Genomic DNA, 25,713 nt, shown 5'->3' with positions numbered 1-25,713 from the left:
AAGTCACACAATTAGTTAAATGGAGACCCCCCGTGTGGAGTCAAGGTGTTTCAAGTGAAGGTCCAATTACTGGTGAGTCAGTATCCTGGCAAAAACTGCACCACGAAGGCAAAAGAACACTCCAAGCAGCTCCATGAAAACATTATTGAAAAGCATAAGTCAGGAGGATGAATATAAGAAAATTTCCAAGTCACTGAATATCCCTTGGAGTACAGTTAAGTCGATTATTAAGAAATGGAAAGAACGTGGCACAGCCATAAATCTGCCTAGAGCAGGCCGCCCTCGAAAACTGAGTGACTGTGCAAGAAGGGGACTAGCGAGGGAGGCCACCAACAGATCTATGACTCCTCTGAAGGAGTTACAAGCTTCAGTGGCTGAGATGGGAGAGACTGTGCATACAACTGTTGCCCGGGTTCTTCACCAGTCACAGCTTTATGGGAGAGTGGCAAAGAGAAAGCCACTTTTGAAAAAAACCCAAAAAACTCATATGAATTCTCAGCTTGAGTTTGCCCGAAGGCATGTGGGAGACTCTGAAGTCAGCTGGAGGATGGTTTTATGGTCTGATGAGCCCAAATTGAGCTTTTGGTCATCAGACTAGACGCTATGTTTGGCGTAAACCAAATACCGCACATCATCACACACACACACCATCCCCGCCGTGAAGCCTGGTGGTGGCAGCATCATGCTGTGGGGATGCTTCTCTGCAGCAGGCCCTTGAAGGCTTGTGAAGGTAAAGGGTAAAATGAATGCAGCAAAATACAGGGAAATCCTGGAGGAAAACCTGACGCAGGTCTGCAAGAGAACTGCAACTTGGGAGATTTGTTTTCCAGTAAGACAAGGACCCCAAGCATACAGCCAACGCTGCACATGAATGGTATAAAAACACACAAAACTTAATGCCCTGGAGTGGCCGAGTCAGAGTCCAGACCTGAATCCAATTAAGAATTTTTGTGGCTGGACTTGAAAAAGGCTGTTCACCCATTATCACCATGCAACCTGACAGCACTTGGGCAATTTAGCAAAGAATGAAGAAAAAATGCTGTGTCCAGATGTGCAAAGCTGATCGAGACCTAGCAACACAGGTTCAAGGCTGTAATTGCTGCCAAAGGTGCATCTACTAAATGTTGACTTGAAGGGGGTGAATACTTATGCGATCAATTATTTTGTGCTTAATAATTGTAATAAAATTTAGACTAATTTGTAGTGATCTGTTTTCCCTTTGACTTGAAAGAGTCTTTTTCTGCTGATCAGTGTCAAAGAAGCCAAATTAAATCCGCTGTGATTCAATGTTGTAAAACAATAAAACGTAAAAACTTACAAGGGGGGGGGGATACTTTTTATAGGCACTGTATACGGTACAAAAACATTGCATAAAGAACTCCGAAAATAAAGGCTCGTCCTTGGAAAATAGGGCTAACCAAAATGCTTACACGGGATCATTACCCACAGGTTATTTGCACAGCACAATCTAGTTTCTAACACACAACGCTTAAAAGTAATGAAACCCTATAGGCCATTTTAGTGAGTTTGCTGACATCTACAGGTTAAGAGGGAAACATGCCAGGATGGTCTCGGTACTCTGTGATGTAAGCGTAACAGGATAAACACAGCTGCAACTGACAGAATTAATAACGGGTCTGTTGGACGTAGGTGTGCCAAGGAAGCAGCACTGATAGTACTACTGACAATTGTTAGTGCTGGCTCTGTCTGTCCTGTCTGTCCGTGATGATGGGTGTGTAGGCACACCTGAATCAAACAGACCCATTATTAATGCTATCTGCTGCAGCTGTGTTTATCCTGGTATGCTTACATCACTTAGTGCCAAGACCGCCGGCCTGGCACGTTTTTAAAAAATTTAGCTGGTTTTTCAACCTGAGGATGTCAGCAAACCCTCTGAAATCATCGTGGGCTTGTTTACTCTTTAATCATACGTTTTGACGACAGGAAAAACTATTCACATTGACACGAAAGGATTCAATGTATTTTTGGCTTTGCCAGGGCCAAAAGGCATGGGTTATTTGACTTGCTGCAACGGTACGGTACACCCCTTGCGTAGTTTCGTTGCCCTGTGCCAAGTCGGCACAGCAGGGCAGTATCCGTGGCTCCAGAGAATCAACAACACCATGGCAGGGGTGTGAAACTGTTTTCGCTGGCTCGTGAAGGGATTCTCGTGTCCTAAGTCAACTTTAACTTTCTAGGTGAGTAACATTAGAATGAACAGTATTCAATCAGGCCCAGGCATCGGTTTTCAAGATGACCAATGTCTGACTTGACTGTCCAAAAGGATTTTGCAAGAGATGAGCAGTCTCCTGAAGAAACATGGACTCAAGGTTTCTGTCAGCTACTCCACTATCCTGTTCACACACACACACACTCCTCCTGGATGATGAATTGCATGGGTAATTATTAAAAAAAAAATCAAATGTTAGACTGTTGTTCTCATCTCGGTTGGTCATATTGCACTACAATTTACTGCTTGACCATCCATACTGCCAGTCAGTTAGGGCAGTGTTGAGTGTAGTTGTTTACATCCCACGGTCCGTGAAATTTCACTTTGCAAAGCTAACCACTAGACTGAAACACCCCCTTCTGCTAAAAGGAGAGATCCCCGCCATAAAAGGACTCAGTCCAGATGTATCTTTTGTCTCTGTACATGGGGACAAGCACCAAGAAAACGGTGGCGATACCACTCATATAGCAGTAGATAGTCCAAGTAGTCCAACCTAAAGAGGCAACTCCATTAAAACCCTCAAGAGCAGGGCGTCCGGGTAGTGTAGTGGTCTATTTCATTGCCTACCAACATGGGGATCGCCGGTTCGAATCCCCGTGTTACCTCCGGCTTGGTCGGGCGTCCCTACAGACACAACTGGCTGCGTCTGTGGGTGGGAAGCCGGATGTGGGTATGTGTCCTGGTCGCTGCACTAGCGCCTCCTCTGGTCGGTTGGGGCGCCTGTTCGGGGGGGGGGGGCCTGGGGGGGGATAGCGTGGTCCTCCCACGTGCTATGTCCCCCTGGTGAAACTCCTCACTGTCAGGTGAAAAGAAGCGGCTGGTGACTCCACATGTATGGGAGGAGGCATGTGGTAGTCTGCAGCCCTCCCCGGATCGGCAGAGGGGGTGGAGCAGCGACCGGGACAACTCCAAAGAGTGGGGTGATTGGCCAAGTACAATTGAGGAGGAAAAAAAAAGGGGGGGGAGATCCAAAAAAAAGAAAAAAAGAAAAAAGAAAGTTACGGTAAATCATTTACGTATTCATTTCTTACATAATTAGGGAACCGGGTAGGTTAGAGGAACACGCACTACGTGTCCAAAAGTATGCAGAAACCCTTTCTAACTAGTGGGTTTGGCTATTTCAGCTACACCCATTGCTAACAGGTGCACAAAACCAAGCATACAGCCCTGCAATCTCCGTAGACAAATATTGGCAGTACAACGGGTCGTACTGAAGAGCTCTGACATTCAACATGGCACTGTCATAGGATGCCACCTTTCCAAGTCAGTTGGTCAAATTTCTGCACTGCCAGAACCTCCCCCGGGTCAACTGTAAGTGGTGTTATTGTAAAGTGGAAACGTCTAGGAGCAACAACAGCTCAGCCACGAAGTGGTAGGCCACACAAGCTCACAGAACACAGCCGCCGAGTGCTGAAGTGCGTAACGCAATAAAATTGTCTGTCCTTGGTTGCAATGTCAGCACAAGAGCTGTTTGTCAGGAGCTTCATGAAACGGGTTTCCGCGGCCAAGCTTAAGATCAATATGCACAATGCCAAGCGCCGGCTGGAGTTTTGTAAAGCACACCACCATTGGACTCTGGAGCAGTGGAAATGCGTTCTCTGGAGTGATAAATCATGCTTCACTATCTGGCAGGCTGACAGACCAATCTGGGTTTGGCGGATGCCAGGGGAACGCTACCTGCCTGAATGCATAGCGTCAACTGTAAAGTTTGGTGGAGGATAATAGTCAGGGGCTGTTTTTCATGGTTTGGGCTAGGCCCCGTAGTCCCAGCGAAGGAAACTCATGATGCTACAGTATACAATGACATTCTAGAAAATTGTCTTTACAACTTTGTGGCAGTAATTTGGGGAAGGTCCTTTCCTGTTTCAGCATGACAATGCCCACGTGCGTAAAGCAAGGTCCATAAAGATGTGGTTTGCCGAGTCTGGAGTGGAAGAACTTGACTGGCCTCCACAGAGCCCTGACCTCAATCCCATCCAACGCATTTGTGGTGAATTGGAACACCGACTGTGAGCCAGGCCTTCTCGCCCAAAATCAGCCCCCGACCTCATTGATGCTCTTGTGGCTGAATGGGAGAAAATCCCCGCAGCCATGTTGTCCCAAAATCTAGTGGGAAGCCTTCTCAGAAGACCGGAGGCTGTTATGGCGGTACGGGGGGGGGGGGGGGGACCAACTCCAAATTAATGGAATGAGATGTTCAACAACCACACATGGGTGTGATGTTCAGGTGTCCACATACTTTTGGCCATGTAGCGTATGAAAGGAGAGCAGAGTTATTACATTTTATCACAGATTATAATTTGACTTCGTCAAAGCATATCTCGTTCAGCCGTGGGATGGACGGCAACCAATACAAATCAGGAACATTTATTTATTATTTATTTATCTGAAATGTTGTTTACCCCAGCCTACAGCAGTGCAACACAAAGACAAAAACACATCCGAACTACAAAAACACATATACCAACATTATATATATATATATCAACACAGATACAGGAAAAAAAGTTTTAATACATTGCAGTACAGGCCTGTTTCATATATATATATATATATATATATATATATATATATATATATATATATATATATATGCATGGGCTAGCAGTTAGCTTAGCCTGCCTGCTATGTCCTATGGATTTAAGTCCTATGGATCCAAGGAAATCTGTCTTGGCCAATTTCTTTCCCTGACCAATGCAACACAAACCGTCACAAGTGTTCGTTTTAGTGACATGATCAAGTAATCATTGTAATTGGGCAGCACAATTATTATGCAAACCTGGTTTTGATAGTAAAAAAGCCCCAATTATCACAGAAGTCATCTTTTTCTTTTCAATTTAGGTTGACAGGCTAGATGTCAGACCCTTATCACTCTTAAAGGTATTTAACTTAGGTCATGGAAAGAGGAATTAAGTGTGTAAAAATATTACCATACAAAATAATAAAATAAAAGCCATATCAATGAAAGGGGACCAGCAGGCGACTTCCTCGAAAATGTCAAGCGTAAACTGGGAGACTGGTGCAAGTTGTAAGTGACGACAGAGTCTACGTGAGACTTTATACATGCACTCTAACTGCTGCACCACTTATCCGGTGGGATGAGATAAAGCGGCTCTCAGCCACCACGGGCTCTTATGTGGTTGAGCTGAGGTTCGGGATTTACAGCGCCGCGGCAGACGTCCATCTCCCTTGCAGCAGCCACTGGCCCACGACGTGCAAGAGGAACGGACTCTCTCTTCCGACAAAAACATAATGGGAGAGGGACTCTTCATGCCTTTCTATGTCACCAACGAGACACAAAGGAAAGGTCACTTGGTGGGTTTGGGGAGGGTTGGGGGGGGGGGGCGTCCAAATACCAGTAAGATATGCAAGGTCATGAGCCTCAGACATTTGCCCTTCTGTTCAACAATTTGGCATGCTGTTGAACCCATTTAGTTAACAGGGTTCTTCTGTTTGAGATATTTAAAACAACAACGGCTCAACGTCACTGAACAACACTAACGGTAAGGCTGTTTAGCTATAAAAACAAAAATATTGGTTATTTTTGATTCTCATAGCCATGGTAAGTCAGGAATCAGCCCCCAGCCCACAGCAGTGCAACACAAAGACAAAGACATGTCCAAATCCTACAAGAACACATATATCCTGGCAGTCTGCACGGGCTAGCAGTTAGCTTAGCCTGCCCTGCTTCCGCGTCCTGTCAGAGCGCCCTCTGTGTTTCCTCTTTCCACAGGACGCGGCAGACCAACCGCCCCTAAGCCGAACCTGCGCCAGCTCTCCCAGCCATCAGACGAAGACACAAACCCAGACGCAGACAAAGACACTGCGTGGACGGCACTGGGTGAGGCCGCTGCAAACCTGAGTTCGCGCCGCCATCTTCCCACCCAAATAACTACTCAAATATTACATCTAAGACCAAAAACACAGTCTACTTTAATCACACTGCATAAACAGCGTTTGCCACTGTTTACATACTTGTCTGCATACTTTTAGTCTGACTGGATGTTTAAAAGGTGTTACACACTAGGGGCCAGGTGAGGCACAAGCTCTGTCAGCTTCTCCTCTATTGTTTCTGCCGGCCGTCTGTCACATCTGCATCATATCACTGGACATAAACTAGTGGTAACTGCCCGTATACTTACTGCCCCCATAGTTTATGCGGGTATTGTACCATGCCGACATATAGCATTCATTCTGGTGAACGTGCACAAACAATGTGTGCACCAACAACCGCAGGCTATGCATGACAACCACCATTTGCACACCTAAAGGTAATTAAAGTAAATTGTGTTTTTGACGCAAGTCTTCATGCAGCACATAGCACGCTTTACTGATCTAAAATCTTGAACCAATCAGCTGCGTCCCTTTATTATGACATCATAGTTAGAGGAAAACATAACACAAAGCCGGTCATAATTAGTGTTAGGAACGACAACAGTTTGAGACATAAAACATAGTCTTTTGTGAACTTTTAACTGACGGTGACCCCGCCATTAAGTCGGTACTCACAGAGACCCGTGGCCCTTTGGCTTTGCACTACATCACAGTATGCATAACCCAGAACCCAGCAATCATGTCTAGGCTAACCAAGCCAACCGAGACTGTCGAAAATGTGTTTCAGCCTCAGCTAGTATTTTAACATCGAGACACTGCATCGATTATGACAACCTATGGAGCTCTGGTGACTTCTTGCAGACGACAGAATTTCTTTGGCTAAAGCTGGTGAGGAGCAAACACATGGCAGTGTGATATGAAGTATCCATCCACCCATCCATCCACCCATCCGTTATCCAAACCGCTTATCCTGCGCTCAGGGTCGCGGAGATGCTGGAGCCTATCCCAGCAGTCATTGGGCGGCAGGTGGGGAGACATCCTGGACAGGCCGCCAGGCCATCACAGGGCCTACACACACAAACATTCATACCTAGGGACAATTTAGTACGGCCAATTCACCTGACCTACATGTTTTTGGACTGTGGCAGGAAACCGGAGCGCCCGGAGGAAACCCACGCAGACACGGGAAGAACATGCAAACTTCACACAAAGGATGACCCAGGACGACCCCCTAAAGGTTGGACTACCCCGGGGCTCGAACCCAGCATACGATATGAACTATTTGGTTCAAAAATTGTCATGACTCAAAATTTGCTGCACACAATTTTTCTGTAAACTTTTACACATAAATGCAGACCACAAAGGGAAAAATACCCAACGTATTTAAATGACTGATTAAATCAATCATTTTCTTATATGTAGGTCCATCAGCAGAACACGTGACTGTTAGATAATGACTGCCCAGTGAGGTATAACATTATTCAAATGAGAATCAAAAGATTTAAAATGCCATTGTTGGGCTGTATAACAGATAAAGACTTGCATAAAGTGTGGGTTGTATCATCAGAAACTAGGTCTTTAAGTAGAGCAGGTTGTTGACGTACCCTCTTTGTCTTCATCTTGAACAGGTTTTGAACTTTCCTCTTTCCTTTGCTTTATGGCCTGCAGCTCCTTTTTCAGCTGACGTGCCTCTTTACGTAGTTCATCACTAAAAAAAAAGAAAAAAAGAAGTTGGGTTCAGAATCTCAACGTGACCATACATAGCTACTATAAATGATTCGACCTATAACAGACAACAGACGGTTCTGGAAGAGCAGCAGGTTCAGCTTTTAATCAGGACTCAGGAACACTTTACTGTCATTTCCTTCATATACTTGCGTACACAAAAGAAACGAAACCCTGGTACCCCCAGCCCACAGCAGTGCGACACAAAAGACAAGTCTGGGTAGCACAGTGGTCTATTCTGCTGCCTACCAACATGGGGATCGCCGGATCGAGTCCCCATGTTGCCTCCGGCTTTGTCGGGCGTCCCTACAGACACAATTGGCCGTGTCTGCAGGTGGGATACCGGATGTGGGTGTGAGTCTCGGTCGCTGCTCTAGCGCCTCCTCTGGTCGGTCGGGGAACCTGTTGGGGGGGACTGGGAGGAATAGCGTGATCCTCCCACACGCTATGTCCCCCTGGTGAAACTCCTCACTGTCAGGTGAAAAGAAGCAGCTGGCGACTCCACATGTATGGGAGGAGGCATGTGGTAGTCTGCAGCCCTCCCCGGATCGGCAGAGGGGGTGGAGCAGAGACCGGGACGAGTGGGGTAACTGGCTAAGTACAATTGGGGTGAAAAAGGGAGAAACCCCCCTCCCCCAAAAAAAACCAAAAAACCAGTTAAAGCACCGTCATGTTGCACTCAGTCCAAAAATTTCCTCCGTCCAGAGAAGGAGCACCAGCCAGGATGACAGTCAGGCTAGCAGTTAGCTTAGCCTTCTAAGCTAACTTAGCAGGCTAAGCTAACTTAATTTAACTTAATTTAAAAGTCTCTCTGAAGTAATGGAACAATTTTTTTTTTTTGACAAAACCTAGCTTATACTGAGTAAGCAATGTTTTGGATACACTGGCCTATGATGTCAAGCAAAAATGCACATCTATTTAAAACGTCCAACATCAGTAATCAATCACAGCACGTCTAGACAAGAGGTCATTAATGGCTCTAACATATTCCATAACTCTCATAACAGTGTTTGTGGCTTGTGAGTGTGAAAACCTGAGTATATAAAACAAGTATTAAACACTTTAGACAAGAGTCAGAGTTAAGAATGTAAATTAGGATCTTGCTTTGCTTTACTAAATTCGGTGGTGCCTTATTAGGGTAAGTGTTTGGCCCGGCTTCCATGCAGTCCAGGGTCCTGGAGGCACTTGAAGGGACACTGTGGTTGTGTAGATAGAACAATGGCTCATAAAAAAGTCTGCATGGAAAATTTATCTTCTCTTTATTGTTCCCGTTAAAAGACTGCAGATTCCGTGTTTTGAGAGCTACATGTACCCAATTAAGTGTTCGAGATGTGGGAAATGACAGGAAGTAACTGAAATCTGTAGTCTGTCAAAGGAGATGTTAGTTGATAACATACACAAACATACTCACATGGAAATAATAATAATTCTTGTAAATTTTCCCCCCCCTTTTTCTCCCCAATTGTACTTGGCCAATTACCCCATTCTTCCAAGCTGTCCCGGTCACTACGATACATGTGGAGTCACCAGCTGCTTCTTGCCACCTGACAGTGAGGAGTTTCGCCAGGGGGACGTAGCGTATGGGAGGATCACGCTAATCCCCCTGGTTCCCCCTCGCCACCCCGAACAGGCGCCCCGACCGGCCAGAGGAGGCGCTAGTGCAGCGACCAGGACATGTACCCACACCCGACTCCCCGCTCGCAGACACGACACGGCCAGTTGTGTCTGTAGGGACGCCTGACCAGGCCGGAGGTCACACGGGGATTCCAACCGGCGACTCTTGTGCTGGCAGGCAACGGAATAGACTGCTCCGCTACCCGGATGACGCAAAATGTTTTTTTTTTTAAAACCAGTTTATAAGAACCAATGTGCTAGATGTCCTAGCAATATTATGTGCAAAGTAGTAAAATTCCTCCAACATACAAGATAAAGAAAGCAAAATGCTACTTTACACATTTAATAAGCAACACACATCTTGATGTTTTTTCAGCCGCTCCAGAACCGCTAACATCCAGTCATCCTTCTTGTAAAACCTTTAACTGGGCGGCAGAGGCAAGCCAAAAGTCTAGCTTCCTGGATGTGAGGTAAGGTCCTTTTTGGCAGGTGGCCCAAAACCTAGCTCATGCAAGGCTAAATATTAGAGGTCTGATTCAAGTTCCAGCAATGTTGATTATTGTACCTTTTTTTTGTGTGTGTGATCGAGTCTGCTGCCAGTGGGAAAGCAGATGTTATGTTAAGAAATGATAATATTTTCGTACTGCCTGACAGTTCTGTTTGGGTCCCATTCTCTTGCGAAGCCACAAAGCACAGGTAAGCTGCAGTCTGGGCCCCTAGCCCAGACACACGTGAGGCATCTCCAGACCAAACAATGGCTGCCTTTGTTTCCTACATCTGTTTCTCTGAACTGACAGATTTTTTTTTTTAATTCTTTTCTTGCTCTTTATCTGCAACTTTCATTCCTCTGTTTGTCGGTGTCCACTCATGTTCCCTTCATTTAGTTCTCCAACATTCTATGGGGAGAGGAATTGAGGCATCAAACATGGCGGCTGTCTGATTTTTATTTTTTTTTAACAAGAGTTTAGAAAATATTTACTGCTGAGGCTGACTTAATGCCACATCTCCTCCGTGTTTGCTTCCCTACGCTCCATGGGTTCAGAAGTCAGACAGGCAGCCGGTTAGTTCTTTTCTTTTTACACAAGAATACCTGACATAGCTGATTTCAGACCCAGTTCCAAGAGTGGAAACGCAGACAGAGCTAGCCTTGGTCCCTGCTGGAGACATCTGAAGTAGTTGCCTACTCAGCTGCCTGCCGGACAAGAAGCAGCTTTTCTGACATTCACATTTTACTGGTGTATTTGGTACACCAACAAGTGGGAAACTATAGTTGTTCTAAATGCTGTATTCTATTCAATGCACATTACAAAGACTTGTACAAATTACCTAGCTAGGTCTTGATGTCATTATTATTATTATTGTCATTAGGTTGTATAGTTAAAATGGGAATATCTGTCAACTTTACAAACTGAGATGCTTTCATAACTTACTTGAATTGCCATGATCCAGCGTTTTGGTATTAATAGAACATAACGGATTAATTATTAATATTGATATATAATAGTAATTAGTTTGCTGCTAATCATAACATATAATTATTATAATTGTATTATTGTTATTATAGTAATTAGTATAATGCACATAATATATGCATTATGAACATATATACATTATCTTTTACTTTTTACATCACCTTTGATTTTCTTTTACCATAACCTTTATTTTATCAACTTGACCTTTATTTTCATCATTTTGAGTTATGTTTAAAAGGTTACAATGTGATGTCAAATCTCTCATAATGTGGAAAGTTACTTGGTAATGAACCAGATTCTGACTCTGGTTGTTGTTACTCTGGTAGTGAGACCCAGACCCAGGCTGAGGCTGTTCGGGTTACAGTGATGGATGGGTCTATATAGACAGACAAGCTATTCTACAGCAAGAATGTGTTTGACTCACTGATACTCTGCCTGCCTTGACATGCAGCCATTTGGAAAACAAGAGAAACATATCCAAGGCAACAGTCAAACAATTGGCTCCAAACCTCCAGTGCGATAAAGAGAATAAGACCAGAAAGGACAGAAAAACCCAACAACACCTGTTAATGCACACCTTGGGGCTCAGCAAACTCCCCTCAGAGCTCCCATCAGAGAACTACAAATTCTTTTGTTTCTGCACACCCTACGGAAATCACATTTTATTTATACGAGGGACAATGGCATTTTTGAAAATGAGAACCCACATTTATGACATTACTATGAAGTCATTGCACATCTAATGAAGGTCGTACAATGACCGGGATTTCCCTCCTACCTAAAACAACCATGGGGGGTCAAAATGACCGCGGGTTTTTAAACTCTATATTCTGTCAAGATAAATACCCAATTGAGATATTAATGCATTACATATATGTCTGTTAGGAAACGACTGACACCAAAATTAACATTTTAACAACTATAATGCTATTTTTAAACAATTTAAACTTCAGAGAGACACAGTCGAACTTGGAATTGCAAAATTGAAAAAGTGAAAATATTACCTGAAAAACAAAACGGAAAACATATTGCTAATCTAACAAACATAACAAGGCCTATAAAACATGAAATGTAAAAAAAAGAAATGAAAATAACCATTGAAACAGCCCCAAACAACGACCGGAACTTAAAAACTACTAGAAAGACCGCGGGCCATTTGTCAAGATAAATACCCAGTTGAGATATTAATGCATTGTATATGTTAGTATGTCTGTTAAGAAACAACTGACACCAAAACTAACATTTTAACAACTTTAATACTATTTTTCAAACAATTTAAAATGAATGGTGTCCAATGTCTGTAAATACTGCAACGCGTCGGTGGTAGTCATGGTACATCTGAAACGGCGTCTGTAACCAGACAACTTTATATACAAAGTGAGAGTGTATGTTTGTATGTTCGCTTAAAACTCCAGAAATACTCCTTGTAGAACAAAAAGAAAGGTATCTTTAGAATCAGCACTTTCCAAGGATTGCACAGTTCGAAAAATATTTCAAAAACCAAGTAAATTTTTTTATTTATTTGCAAAAGAGGCATTCCAACAACGCTTTGTGGAGACTTCTGGCAAATCCTTCCAGTGGTCAAGGGAGGCACTACACCTAACATTGTCAATAATAGCCTGAAGGCACGCAACGTGGTTTACCCTGAGGTGCTTGAGCACTGAGCGATTAATACACACACTGGCAAAGGAGCTTGATGAATGGCTTGAAAGTTATGACATTTGATCATTTTTGCTAATAAGATTCGTTTATTTGACATCCGTTTATCACATGTATCATATCATAAATTATCCTATATTTCATCATCGATTATATCGTGAAGATCAGATCATGTTGGTTGTTTTGGTGAGAACAATTTCCCCGGGCAACGCCGGGTACCTCTGCTAGTGTTGGAAATAGCCAAAAGTCATGCTTACACTATTTCTCTGCACTGCAGAACGCTAGTGTGTTTCTAGGACAGAGCAGTGAATTTCACAAAGGAAATGATATGACCAACACACGTCACAAATAGTGACATGACGCGCATGATCACGTGCAAACTACGAGCCGTCATTTTGACCGGTCATAGTCGTTTTAGGTACATCTTATCATAATGTTTTTTTTTGTACGATTGATCTAAAACTCCGTTTAATGCAAATCTATGCAATTTCAGGAGCATTCAGGGAGCAGCAGGTCTGCATCTTTCATTTTTTTCCCCACAAACTTATTAAACTTTGAAAATCCAAAACCATCAAAATGGCGGCCTTGCTCGTTCTAGTGTTCAGTAACAGTTGAAGACTACAAATCAACTAGCAAGGCCTTAATCACATTTAGGACTAAAACTAATACCCAATTTTGCTTCCATTTCTTTTAAAGATCACAATATATGACCACTAGGGAAGATCAAGTAATGTTACAGCCAAACTTTTGAAATGGCAAACAGGGCCCGTTACCATCTCTGAGGTAGGGAGGTAGTGCTAACGAAAGAAAGTACTTTTGAGGATTTTCAGATGATATTCCTTTACTTGTCCAAGCAGGTAGGCAAATGGTGCATGTCTTTGTGATGCACGTTATCAGATAACATTCTCTACCTGTGGCTCTTCTTCTCTGCCTTTACTCAGACAAGCAGGATCCAGCTACTGCCCCCCATTCCTAACACACTGACAGCCATTCAACAAGACCTGTCCCCCTGCCAGCAGAGGAATGGACTGTGGGTGTCATCTCAAAAAACATGGCTGACTTAAGAATGCAAAACATCTCAGATAGTGTCATGGATTGTCAGAAAGGCCGCCAAACTTGGAACAAACCTAGATATACTGAGAATCCCAAGGAAGGAAAAGAACACATTTTTTTTTTGGTACTGCCGTGTAACTGAAATTGCCAGCAACTATCATTTCAGAAAATGTAAAAAAAGTTCAGCCCCTATGACAGCTGTGGCTGATTAACTTTTCATAAAGAAAGTTCATACCCATGAATCTAGACCGTGCATTTAAATGTGAAATATGTAACCTTTATAGATAATTCCCTTTCAGTCTTGCAATCTCTAGTATTCACACAACAAATGAGTTGTTAATTCATAGTTAGGCTGTATTGAGTCTAGATTTAGATTGCAGGTAAGGTTTCACGTCTTAGACTCGAGTATGTTAGTCTAAAGCATGGACAGCAGCAGCAGCCTCTCCATAAGCATGAACTGAAAGCATGAAACTACTCTTATGACTGAACAAAGAAATGTGCTAGAATAACAAGATGGCTGGGTGAACTTATCTCAGGGGGCACTCCATGGCTTGGGCAACAGCCAAGAAGAACTGTAAGGTACAGTAAAGGAATCTGACCTCAACACAAGAATTTGCATGACTCTGCAGAGTGATCTGGACCAATCCACACACCGATCCATGTGGTGGACTACTACTGCTACTTTCGGCTGCTCCCATTAGGGGTCGCCACAGCGGATCATCCATTTCCATCTCTTCCTGTCCTCTGCATCTTCCTCTGTCATGTCAGCCACATGCATATCCTCCGGCCTTCCTCTTCTCCTCTTGCCTGGCAGCTCCATATTCAGCATCCTTCTCCCAATATACCCAGCATCTCTCCTCCACACATATCCAAGCCGTCTCAATCTTGCCTCTCTTGCTTTGTCTCCTCCTTGCTAATCCACCACACTTCCTTATTCACTATCCCCACATCATCCAACCTTCTCTCTCTTTTTTTCTTCATCATCAGCCCCTCAAAGTACCCCTTCCACCTTGTCAACACACTCTCCTCCCTTGTCAGTACATTTCCATATCTATCCTTCATCACTCTAACCTGCTGCACATCCTTCCCAGCTTGGTCCCTCTGTCTAGCCAATCGATACAAGTCCTTTCCTCCGCCTTCACCACCTCTCTCTTCGCTTTACGTTGCATCTCCTTGTACACCTGTCTACTTTCTTCATCTCTCTGACTATCCCACGTGTTCTTTGCCAACATCTTCCTCTGTATACATCCTGTACTTCCTCATTCCACCATCAGGTCTCCTTGTTTTCCTTCCTCTGTCCAGATGACACACCAAATATTTTCCTAGCTGTCTCCCTCAATATTTCTGCAGTGGTTGCCCAGCCATATAGCAATTCTTCACTACCGCCCAGTGCCTGTCTTAACTCCTGCCTGAACGCCACACAACAGTCTTCCTTCTTCAACTTCCACCATTTGGACCAATCCAAACAATGATCCATGGGGTGGACTGAAGTTATTATTTTAGCAAGTTTATCTAACTTGCAGTTATTTACTTGTTTAACTGATGGTGGCTACCAAGTCATAAGGTGAGAGAATAAACCTGTCTTTGTGATATTTAACTCATTTATAGAAAACTGAATTCGTGGGGCGTCCGGGTAGTGTAGCGGTCTATTCTGTTGCTTACCAACACAGGGGTCGCTGGTTTGAATCTCCGTGTTAACCTCCGGCTTGGTCAGGCATCCCTATAGACACAGTTGGCCATGTCTGCGGGTGGGAAGCCGGATGTGGGTATGTGTCCTGGTCGCTGCACTAGTGCCTCGTCTGGTCGGTCGGGGCGCCTGTTTGGGGGGGGGGGATAGCGTGATCCTCCCATGTGCTACGTCCCCCTGGTGAAACTCTTCACTGTCAGGTGAAAAGAAGCAGCTGGTGACTCCACATGTATAGGAGGAGGCATGTGGTAGTCTGCAGCCCTCCCCAGACCGGCCAGAGGGGGTGGAGCAGCGACTGGGACGGCTCAGAAAGTAGGGTAATTGGCCAAGTACAATTGGGGAGAAAAGGGGGGGAGTCAACAAAAAAAAAGAAAACTGAATTCGTCAGTCCTCACAGATGTCATGTGTCTAATATAAAAGTTGGAAATAAAAAAAAGTTCACACTAATCATACAGTATAAACTGCTGACATATCTAGTGATTTCCCATTTCTTACCATTTCTCTTAGCTACTCAGACATATGCAAAATCTTACCCACACATCTCCGATGTGTCGTTGTGCAGAAAAGTTTCCAATGAGCAAGTACCCCATATGGCACAGACATGCTACAGTGGGTTTGAGATCTTTAAACCTGGCACTTCCATAACACAAACAATCCCGCTGCCAAGAACTGGATTATCTCTTGTGACTTTCTACACAAATGCCGTGTCGAATGCTTTCTTGATCCCGACGACCTCTTCCTGAGAAAGCATTGGGTTATGACCAATGACAAGAGACAGGTGCAGCCAATTACGACACAGCTTTCAGGGAATGGCCACTTGGCCGAGATTATATGTCGCTCTTATGTGAGGTGCACCAGGCTTAAAAATGTCTGCTTCAACTGCCAAACAAACTTTAATTATAGTCAAACAGTACTTAGTCTTTCGCCAATGAAGTCACTGAATTAAAGCCCAAACGACACAGGACCAAGACCGGCTATCCAGGAACAGCAAAATAAGAGGCCATCATATGTTTCATATGGAGTGGCATTCAAGAGCAAACAACTGTTTCTAAATGTATAAAAACTGCTGTAGCTAACGTTCAAAAACTCTGGTCTAGAAACCTCAAGAAATATGCTGTAAATAACATCTTAATACTACACGTAACCACTATTGTTGTCTACCAACTCCACTAAGCAACATTGAGGCTTGAAGTGAGACTTATTAAATGGAATTTTTGTGGGGGGGGACGGGATTTTTTAAAAAAATAATTTCACCAGCCTCGTGCAGTTAAAGTTTCATGCACATTTCACCTCATAATTTCATAGCGATACAAATTTGTGAGAGAAAAAACAAGAGGGCTATTTTGGCACCGCTTTATATAACGGACCACGGGGATGATGAATCTTTGGTGTTTGTGTAGGGCGGAAAGGCCAAGGTAAAGGGAGGTTGCAATGCTGGAGGGTAAGAAAACAGTCTACGTTTCCCTCCACATGTGGAACACCTGTGGTCAGCCTTCTGCCCGTCTTAAAAGGCCCATCGCAGCCCAAGCCCACATTTGTCACGTGTGACATGAACATTTTACGATATCTGCTAAAATGAAACGACGTAACAGCGTGATGTATAAAGTGCTATATCAGAACGTAACCCTTATTCGATAACCAGGACGCTGTAAGAGATCGACTAGCAATGCGCCAAAATGTTAGCTGCATATGCTAACGCAAGAAAAACCAGATCACTGATGAAAATCAGAAAACTATGTGGCAAAAAGTGATAAGAATAGAATATTTAGAAGAAGTGCAGGCTATTTTTTCATTATCCTCTGCCTGCTATGACTACAAAATGATGACTTGGACAGAGAATAGAGCTGGGGGCTGCTGGCAAGAGCCGCTAACTCCGTTTCTCACCGCCATATGGAAGCATTTTGCTTTCCCAGTCATGCCCCGTCAGGTTTAACAAAAGTGTCGACTACCACATACACTGCGTTTGGGACTTCATTCAGCGGTGTCTTTAATAAAGCGACCCCCTTGAAGAGGCCCGACATCGCTCTCACTTCAAACAGAAGAAGCAAGACCAATTGTAATAAAAAAAAAAAGAAAAAAAAGTGTCGATTTCTCCTTCTTACCCTGTAGTGCCAAAAGGTTGGGTTGTGGTGTTGATTTTGCTACCAAGACGTCTGGCAATTTAATTTCCTAGTTTTCAAAACCCGAGAGGATGAAGACAAAACCGAAAGGGCCGTGGGCCCCCAAAAAGTCACAGTTTCACAACTGACAATAACGGTGTTATTTGACAAATTTAGAATTTTAAATGCCGGTGCGTAGACTCCACCGAGCTTCAGATTATAGACCATATTTATGGTCCCGTGGTGACTCTTCCGAGGGCTGACGATGCGCCGACGGACTTGTGAATCAATAGTGTCACGAATGCTGCGGAGATGACGCTGTGCTTTTGTTAGTCATTGCTGTTTTAGTTCTTCTTTTTTTGTCTTTTGTACTCTCATTTGTATTGTTCTTTCAAGAAACTCAATAAAAATTCAATAAAAAAATAAAAACTAAACCATATTTATGAAACTTTGCATATTGTGGGAATATTGCGACATTTAGAAATGTTACAATATTCCCACAATTGCAACATTTCCAAAAATCTTGCAGTTGTGGGAATAGTGGTTACTGGGCAACAATGTTACACATTGAGATCATGTAAAAAAAAAAAAAAAAACTTTTGGGAATGACTTGTAATTTTTGAGCTTGTGCGAGGCTCAAATTTGTCAAAAAACTCTTCCGTGACGAATTTTTCACCTCCAAAACAAAGCTGGGCTGCAGCGGGGAGAAACTCGGTGCAGGTACACACTGTAGACCTGCACACCGGCGTTGTCCTTCAGGCTTATTCCACGAGGGAAGGGATTAAATGGAGAACCGAAAGCCAAAAGACCCGTCGCAATCTGGATCAGTCGAGCTGATCAGCAGGACTACGACAACCGGGGGGGCTTTAAAACATCCTCTCCCCCTTTCCCAGATGACTAGATAACCAGCTGATACTCCGACCGGCTGCAGAGCTGCTGAAAGCCCCAGCGATGCATTGTAAAAAAAAAAAAAAAGGGGGGGGGGGCGCTCACCCCTCTTAACAATGCCCCCTTTCTCCCAGACCAACACTGTACCTACCAGCCTGCCCTTTGATTCGCTGCCAAGACAAACCACTGTGTTGGGTTACAGTTCTTGTAGCAAAATAATCTGCGCTTGTGTTTAATATACTACAGTCCGCCTGCATTGGGCCGGCTGTCAGTCAGGGCACACAGCTGACTGGGGGCCCACTCCTTATCCTATTAGCACTAATGAGAAGAGGGGATGTTGATTATGTCTGTTGAGGGCTACTTGTTAAGGGGGACACAGACCAACAGACCAACAATGAGCATCAAAGACAGACGAAGGGTAAATGGCTCTCTGAACACACCGCCTCTTCCTTGTCTCCTTTTTCCACGCTACCTGCCCTCACACACATTCTGCCTCTTGGATATCCTTCACTTCACCGACACCCGACATTCACTTGACTGACATAGCACTACTGCTCAGGCAGGGGCAGTGTTTGCTTCTACTACAGCCGAGATGTAATTTGGCTCCAGCGCCAACACTAGTGTTTCACATAGCAGGCTTTGGCAGCCACGGCCAGGTCTATTGATGTTGGTCCACTGAGCTAGAACTAAGGTGTGTGTGTGTGTGTGTGTGTGTGTGTTGGCAAGAGTTCTGGAGGATGTCTGACTATAGCACTAGGCCTCAGCACATTGGAATAAAGTGTGTGTGTATATGTATATATATAGTATATATATATATATATATATATATATATATATATATATATACTATATATATATATATATACTATATATATATATATATATATATATATATATATATATATATATATATATATATATATATATATATATATATGAGATTGATTCAGGAAGCTCTATAGCTATGAATTGGATTCTTGGAAGTGGCGATTTTATGGCATCGACATAACCGATGGGTCAAACAGTCCTACACCAACCAAGAAGGCCATCACTTAACGTTCTGTGTGACAGCATACATTACGACATAATGCCTTTAATTAAATTAATACATGGGGCATGCAGGTGGCGTGGCAGTCTATTCCATTGCCTACCAACACAGGGATCGGCAGTTTGAATCCCTGTGTTACCTCCGGCTTGGTCGTGCGTCCCTACAGACACAATTGCCCGTGTCTGCAGGTGGGAAGCCGGACGGGGGTATGTGTCCTGGTCGCTGCGCTAGCACCTCCTCTGGTCAGTCAGGGTTGCCTGTTCAGGGGGGAGGGGTAACTGGGGGGGAATAGCATGATCCTCCCATGCACTACGTCCCCCTGGTGAAACTCCTCACTGTCAGGTGAAAAGAAGCGGCTGACGACTCCACGTGTATCAGAGGAGGCATGTGGTAGTCTGCAGCCCTCCCCGGATCGGCAGAGGGGGTGGAGCAGCGACCGGGACGGCTCAGAAGAGTGGGGTGATTGGCCAAGTACAATTGGGGAGAAAAAGGGGCGAAAAATCCAAAGGAAGATAAATTAAACGAATACGCCGATGTACATTTTTACCGACTTCGGTCTAGCATAAATATTTACTGCCCACCGACTTTAAAATACACTGAGTACGTTTCTTCACATTGACATTTTGGTCGTGTTACTTCTCAATGGATAAACAGAGACCATGAACATATGAGGCAGAAATACACACATACCAGCTAATCACAGAAAAATAAGAGTTTCTTATGTCCTAATGGGTTCCGTTCCTTCCACCTCTCCATCAAGCCTACCTGACAACCGTCCTGCATGAGTCCATGATAATTTGACCAAATTATAAGAGCAGGAGATCTGCTCACCGGCATAATGAATTTCTATCTGGGAAAAAAAACAATATATAAATTAAGTTTATATTTACTAAATGCAAATTTTAAATAAGTTTAAATATATGTATTAATTTAAATATAAATTTATATTTACATTCAAATATATATTTGTAGATATAAAATATAAAGTTTATTTGTAAGTCCTATCTCCTTCCCCGTATCTAAAGTGGGCTCACTTGTACCGTTGGGCTAATTAGTCAGTTTGTGTATTAACAGGAGTGTGTGTTTGCAGCGTGTGACACATGGAGGCAACCAAATACTGTAACTAATCACAGCAGCAAGGTGTGTGTAATTCATCTAGTTTTCCTTGTTACCAAATATACGGCTAAAGACCTACTCCTGGCTTTGGAATAGAACCTCAACATATTTTTTGTGCTACACAACTCAACTACTCCCCCACCTGGTTCATCAGCTGAACTACAACTAAAACAATTACATGACGAATCCTAAGTTAATGATAAAAGTAACAGTCCAGTATTTGTCGTTAAACAAACCTACCACCTGTTGGATACAAATGGGAAACACCAGAGTTGACGGTTCGCTGGCAAAAAAAGCCCCCAAAACTGCTCCACTATATAATTTGTATGCAATCATTGACATTCATTCATTCATCCATCCATTATCCAAACCGCTTAGCCTGCTCTCAGGGTCGCGGGGATGCTGGAGCCTATCCCAGCGGTCATTCGGCTGCAGGCCGGGAGACACCCTGGACAGGCCGCCAGGCCTTCACAAGGCTGACACACACACATTCACACCTAGGGACAATTTAGTCCGGCCGAGTCACCTGACCTACGTGTCTTTGGACTGTGGGAGGAAACCGGAGCCCCCGGAGGAAACCCACGCAGACACAGGGAGAACATGCAAACTCCACACAGAGGACGACCCAGGATGACCCCCAAGGTTGGACTACCCCGGAGCTCCAACCCAGGACCTTCTTGCTGTGAGACGACCGCGCTAAGCACCGTGCCACCGTGCCGCCTTAAACTGATTAATGTTGATTGCAACATTGATTAATGGCCCTAAGATGCCGGGCCATCCGAAATTCTAACACATAAAAGGTTCGGACCAAGGTTCAGTGGAATAGTTCACCTGCGACTGGTCTTCTTCCCTCGATCCTCCTCAGCTGGTTCTGGCTTTTCGTTTGGCCCTTTGTCTTTCTTCAGCTTTTTAGCGAGGAGTTCTCTCATTTTGTCCTTATGGTCCGAGTCATACTCTTCATCGGCATCTCCTTTCCCTGTCACCTCATCGCCGTCCACCTATCAGAGCACGTGGAACTTACAGCGACAGGGGAATGGAAACACACCTACGTGGTATCTGATGTGAGAGGATTCAGACGGTTTTAAACGTGGTGAGAACCTACCTCGGCTGTATCTCCAGCTGCGGCCCTCTCGTTTTTCCTTCGGAGACAGAGACCAAGAGGATCAGCTTAACAGTGTGAGAAGATACGGTGAACAGCGATGTGAGAAATGACCATCGTCGTACATACTTATCAACCGCTGGAAGAGAACTTAGTCTGGGATCGTCCTTCAGTAGGTCATGGCTGCTTTTGCTTTTTCCTTTCAGCGTCTGCAGTAACAGAAGCATGTAAGCAAACGAAAGAGTACTTAAAACTTTCTACATGATCTTACACAAATGTGTGTGTAGATAGTGTGCCGAGTGATAAAAACATCTACATTGTGAGCTTACCTGACTTATTAACCATAAAGATATATATGCAAGAGTTTCAGGGTCTTGGAGTTTAAAAGATGGTTTTACATTTTTTTTAATGTACATTTTTTTTAGGGGCACATGTCAGAAATCCTTTTCATTGGACTCCGTAGCTCACTGAGGGTATTTCCACAGATTACATGATATCTTGAGGTCGACTTGGCAACCGATCCCTGTTTGAACATATGTAAAATTCAACGGGCAGCTCCTCTTTTATTACATAGGAAACTGCTACGTGATACATACAATCTTCACATGCCGGGTTCCGACTCTTTTTAGGAAATCGTTTTCCAGGGCATTTTGAGGATATTTTCCACCGATTCCACATGAATGTACTCGACGGCCCTTGCCCGCAGAAAGTCATATCGTCCAGTATTAACCTTCAGCGGAGGCCTCATTACAACCCCTACACATGGATGGGCAAACTGTTTTAACACACTCGGAGGAGGACAAAATAAACCTACTTAGGTGAAATTTAAACTTGTATGGAGGATGAAGGCTTTAGGTTGTGGAATATTTCAGATACCATCTCACTGTGCACCTCCACGTCTTTGTCCCTACTGAGGAAGAGGAGAACTTAGACTACCATATGTGGAGCTTCACGCTCTCCTTATCAAACCAGATGGGTAGAAGAGATGGACATAATGCTTGGGACATTACCCATTGGTTTGCCCCCCCCCCTCTTTTCTCCCCAGTTGTACTTGGCTAATTACCCCACTCTTCTGAGCCGTCCCGGTCGCTGCTCCACCCCCTCTGCCGATCCAGGGAGGGCTGCAGATTACCACATGTCTCCTTCAATACATGTGGAGTCGCCAGCCGCTTCTTTTCACCTGACAGTGAGGAGTTTCACCAGGGGGACGTAGCGTGTACGAGGATCATGCTATTCCCCCCCAGTCCCCCACTGAACAGGCGCCCCGACTGACCAGAGGAGGCACTTGGTACAGTGACAGGACACATACCCACATCCGGCTTCCCACCCGCAGACACGGCCAATTGTGTCTGTAGGGACACCCGACCAAGCCGGAGGTAACACGAGGATTCGAACCTGTGATCCCTGTGTTGGTAGGCAACGGAATAGACCGCTACGCTACCTGGACGCACTAAAATGAAGCTGTTCTGACTCGGAGCATTAATGTAGGTTAAGCCTTGTTTGTTGCTGAGTCATTTAATTTATTTTAACTTTTCATGAAATGTGATGAAGGCCCAGAATACCACCACAGCACTTCCACATACATTCTAACTTTACAGCTTTTCTATTTAGTGAAAAACCTCAAATGTATTGATGAACATTTTTCACCAACATTTTAACCCAAATGACAACCATTAGCATTTGAGCATGATGTTGCATACTGTAACTTCTGATTATAAACACGCCGGTTACTTTAGATAAATTATTTGTTCTCAAGAGCTGCAAAACCATGAAAAATTATGCCCTGCTGGTCAGCGTCAAACTTGTAAAACAACACCGGTTGTATACCTCCATGTTTGACACACATCCACAAAAATTTGGAAGACAGTTCACTCTGAAATTAGTTTTAGCTATGTGCTCACATGTATGTTCTCAGTAATTATTATTATATTATATATTTTTTTAAATTTATATTTAGTTATATTTATATTATATTATTGTTATTATCATTATTATATTGTCATTATTTATTATAATTATTTAACTTACAGAACCCTAGTTAAAACAAATAGCATCAAGCTAGCTAGTCTAGTTTCAATTGTAAATGACGTAACTTGGGTCTTTGTCCTCGAATGTTTTGGTAAAAAAACAATTCTAAGCTTTCAAAGTCCACAACGATTCAATAGAGCTGCTGTGATGTCTGAGGGATTTGGCTCAATTGGAGATATATCGTTTTTATTTCATGTAGCTAAATACACATTTTTGAAGAATCTATCCTTCACAGGTAAGGCAATATTATTTTTATGGTCAGAGTGTAAAGATGTAAAATTTGCCTCCTCCTGAAGACGCCGTAGCTACGAATTGTAGGGCTGCTCCCTATTAGGTCTGGAGGACAAGCAAATGCTGTTTTAAATCTCATAATGCTCATTTCACGATATTGCTAGTAATATTTTCTTATCCCACAGGCCCATTTCAATAATATTAATAATAATATTAATCATAATAATAAATAATAATAATAATAATATAATGCTTAACATGGGTGTGTGATCTGGGTCATCAGGGCTCGCCCATCCCCATCCCGATTGGTGTTTCAGTTCATGTGCCTGAGTGACTCTGATTGCCCGGCTTCACTCAACTGTTCCCTTCTCTGATTGACTGTGCGGTTCCTGCGCACCTGCGCCCAATCTCCCTCCCCTTTCTCCGATTGGCTGCCTGGTTCCTGACCTGTCCTGCGCACCTGTGCCCAAGCTCCCTCCCCTTTCTCCAACTGGCTGTACGGGTCCTGTGCCCGATCTCCCTGATCCCCCCCCCCGGGGGTATATATGCCCCTTGGGTGCTCAGACTCTTGGTCAGTTTGTCTCACACACTCAGAGAGACTCTTGGTCGCCAGATTGCCACGTCATTTTGTGAGCTTTCCTGTTGTCTGTACCTGCCGTCTGTTCCTGGGGTTTGTAAGTGTTGTCATTATTAAAGCTTTGTTCAAGCCCAGCCTGTCCTTGCTGTCTGCATTTGGGTCCTCTCCTGCTCTCGCCGTGACAATGCCCGTTTCAACAGAGTCCTTGTTTCGTGATTATAAGACTAGTTAGAGGAATTTTTCACTAAACAAAGACGAACAAGATGCTTAATTTGAGATAATCTTTCTTTTTTAGAGTAAACATCAAACGAAACCTACAGTAAATCCTGAACAACTGCATGTTTTATCAGCCAAGGGAGTTGCCTGAAATGTCATACCTGGCTGACTTGAGTCACCATCTCCTCCTCTTCTTCTGCTTCTTCTCCAAAAGATAAAAGGCTGAAGTTTCTATGTTTTTTTATGTTAATGAGAAATGATGGAATAACAATGATAAGAATGCCTCGTTTTGTTAAATTTGGGAGTCAGTTATGATCAGACGAAACAGAATGTCTGAAAACTCACTTGGTGGCTTTTGCCTGACATTTCTTTCCTTCCTCTTTATCTTTTTTCGTTTTGGTTTTCCTTCTTTCACAAGGAACGATGTCATCGAAAGGAGAGTGTAATACCTGTGCAGACAAAATGGTTTTTGACATTAGTAATATACACTACAAGTACAATGTACACGAGTAATACAATGTACAAGTACAAGAATCAAGCATGTGATGGTAAAATAAATGTCAGAACATACCTCAGTTGTTCTCATCTTGTGAGGGTTCAAAGGTCTTTCTTCCCGATCACATTCGACTTCTGATAATCTGAGCATGTTATAAATTGTGTCCCCTGTGATCTACAGTAGGAATAGTGGAGGAAAGTGCTAGAATTAGTAATTAGCTTATCCAGATTACCAGGTAGTCCAATTGCATTGTTATGCCTGTAGTTCTTTTATGCATTAGTGCAAATTATTCCATCCATCTATTATCCGAACCGCTTATCCTGCTCTCAGGATCACAGGAATGCTGGAACCTATCCCAGCAGTCATTGGGCAGCAGGCAGGGAGACACCCTGGACAGGCTGCCAGGCCATCACACAGGGCCGACATACACACACACACACACACACACACACACACACACACACACACACACACACACACACACACACACATTCACACCTAGGGACAATTTAGTATGGCCGAGTCACCTGACCTACATGTCTTTGGACTGTGGGAGGAAACTGGAGCACCCAGAGGAAACCAACGCAGACACGGGGAGAACATGCAAACTCCACACAGAGGACGACCCGGGACGACCCCCA

At 43.8% G+C, this 25,713-nt stretch overlaps 1 protein-coding gene across 1 annotated transcript in view; it reads right to left on the bottom strand.

Moving 5' to 3' along the window:
• Positions 1-25,713, bottom strand: part of cwc27 (CWC27 spliceosome associated cyclophilin) — a 76,299-nt gene that overhangs the window by 41,551 nt on the left and 9,035 nt on the right. The window contains exons 5-11 of the mRNA XM_056290717.1: positions 25,148-25,246; positions 24,922-25,025; positions 24,738-24,807; positions 21,654-21,733; positions 21,528-21,564; positions 21,257-21,423; positions 7,669-7,772 (exon numbers count right to left, since the gene is read on the bottom strand). Coding sequence (XP_056146692.1) covers positions 7,669-7,772; positions 21,257-21,423; positions 21,528-21,564; positions 21,654-21,733; positions 24,738-24,807; positions 24,922-25,025; positions 25,148-25,246 — 661 coding nt within the window. The remainder of the gene's footprint in view (positions 1-7,668; positions 7,773-21,256; positions 21,424-21,527; positions 21,565-21,653; positions 21,734-24,737; positions 24,808-24,921; positions 25,026-25,147; positions 25,247-25,713) is intronic.

The sequence above is a fragment of the Lampris incognitus genome, chromosome 12, assembly GCF_029633865.1.
Source record: "Lampris incognitus isolate fLamInc1 chromosome 12, fLamInc1.hap2, whole genome shotgun sequence".
Lineage (NCBI taxonomy): Eukaryota > Metazoa > Chordata > Actinopteri > Lampriformes > Lampridae > Lampris > Lampris incognitus.
The sequence above is the reverse complement of the archived record's forward strand: the minus strand, read 5'-3'. Positions and strand labels throughout refer to the sequence as shown.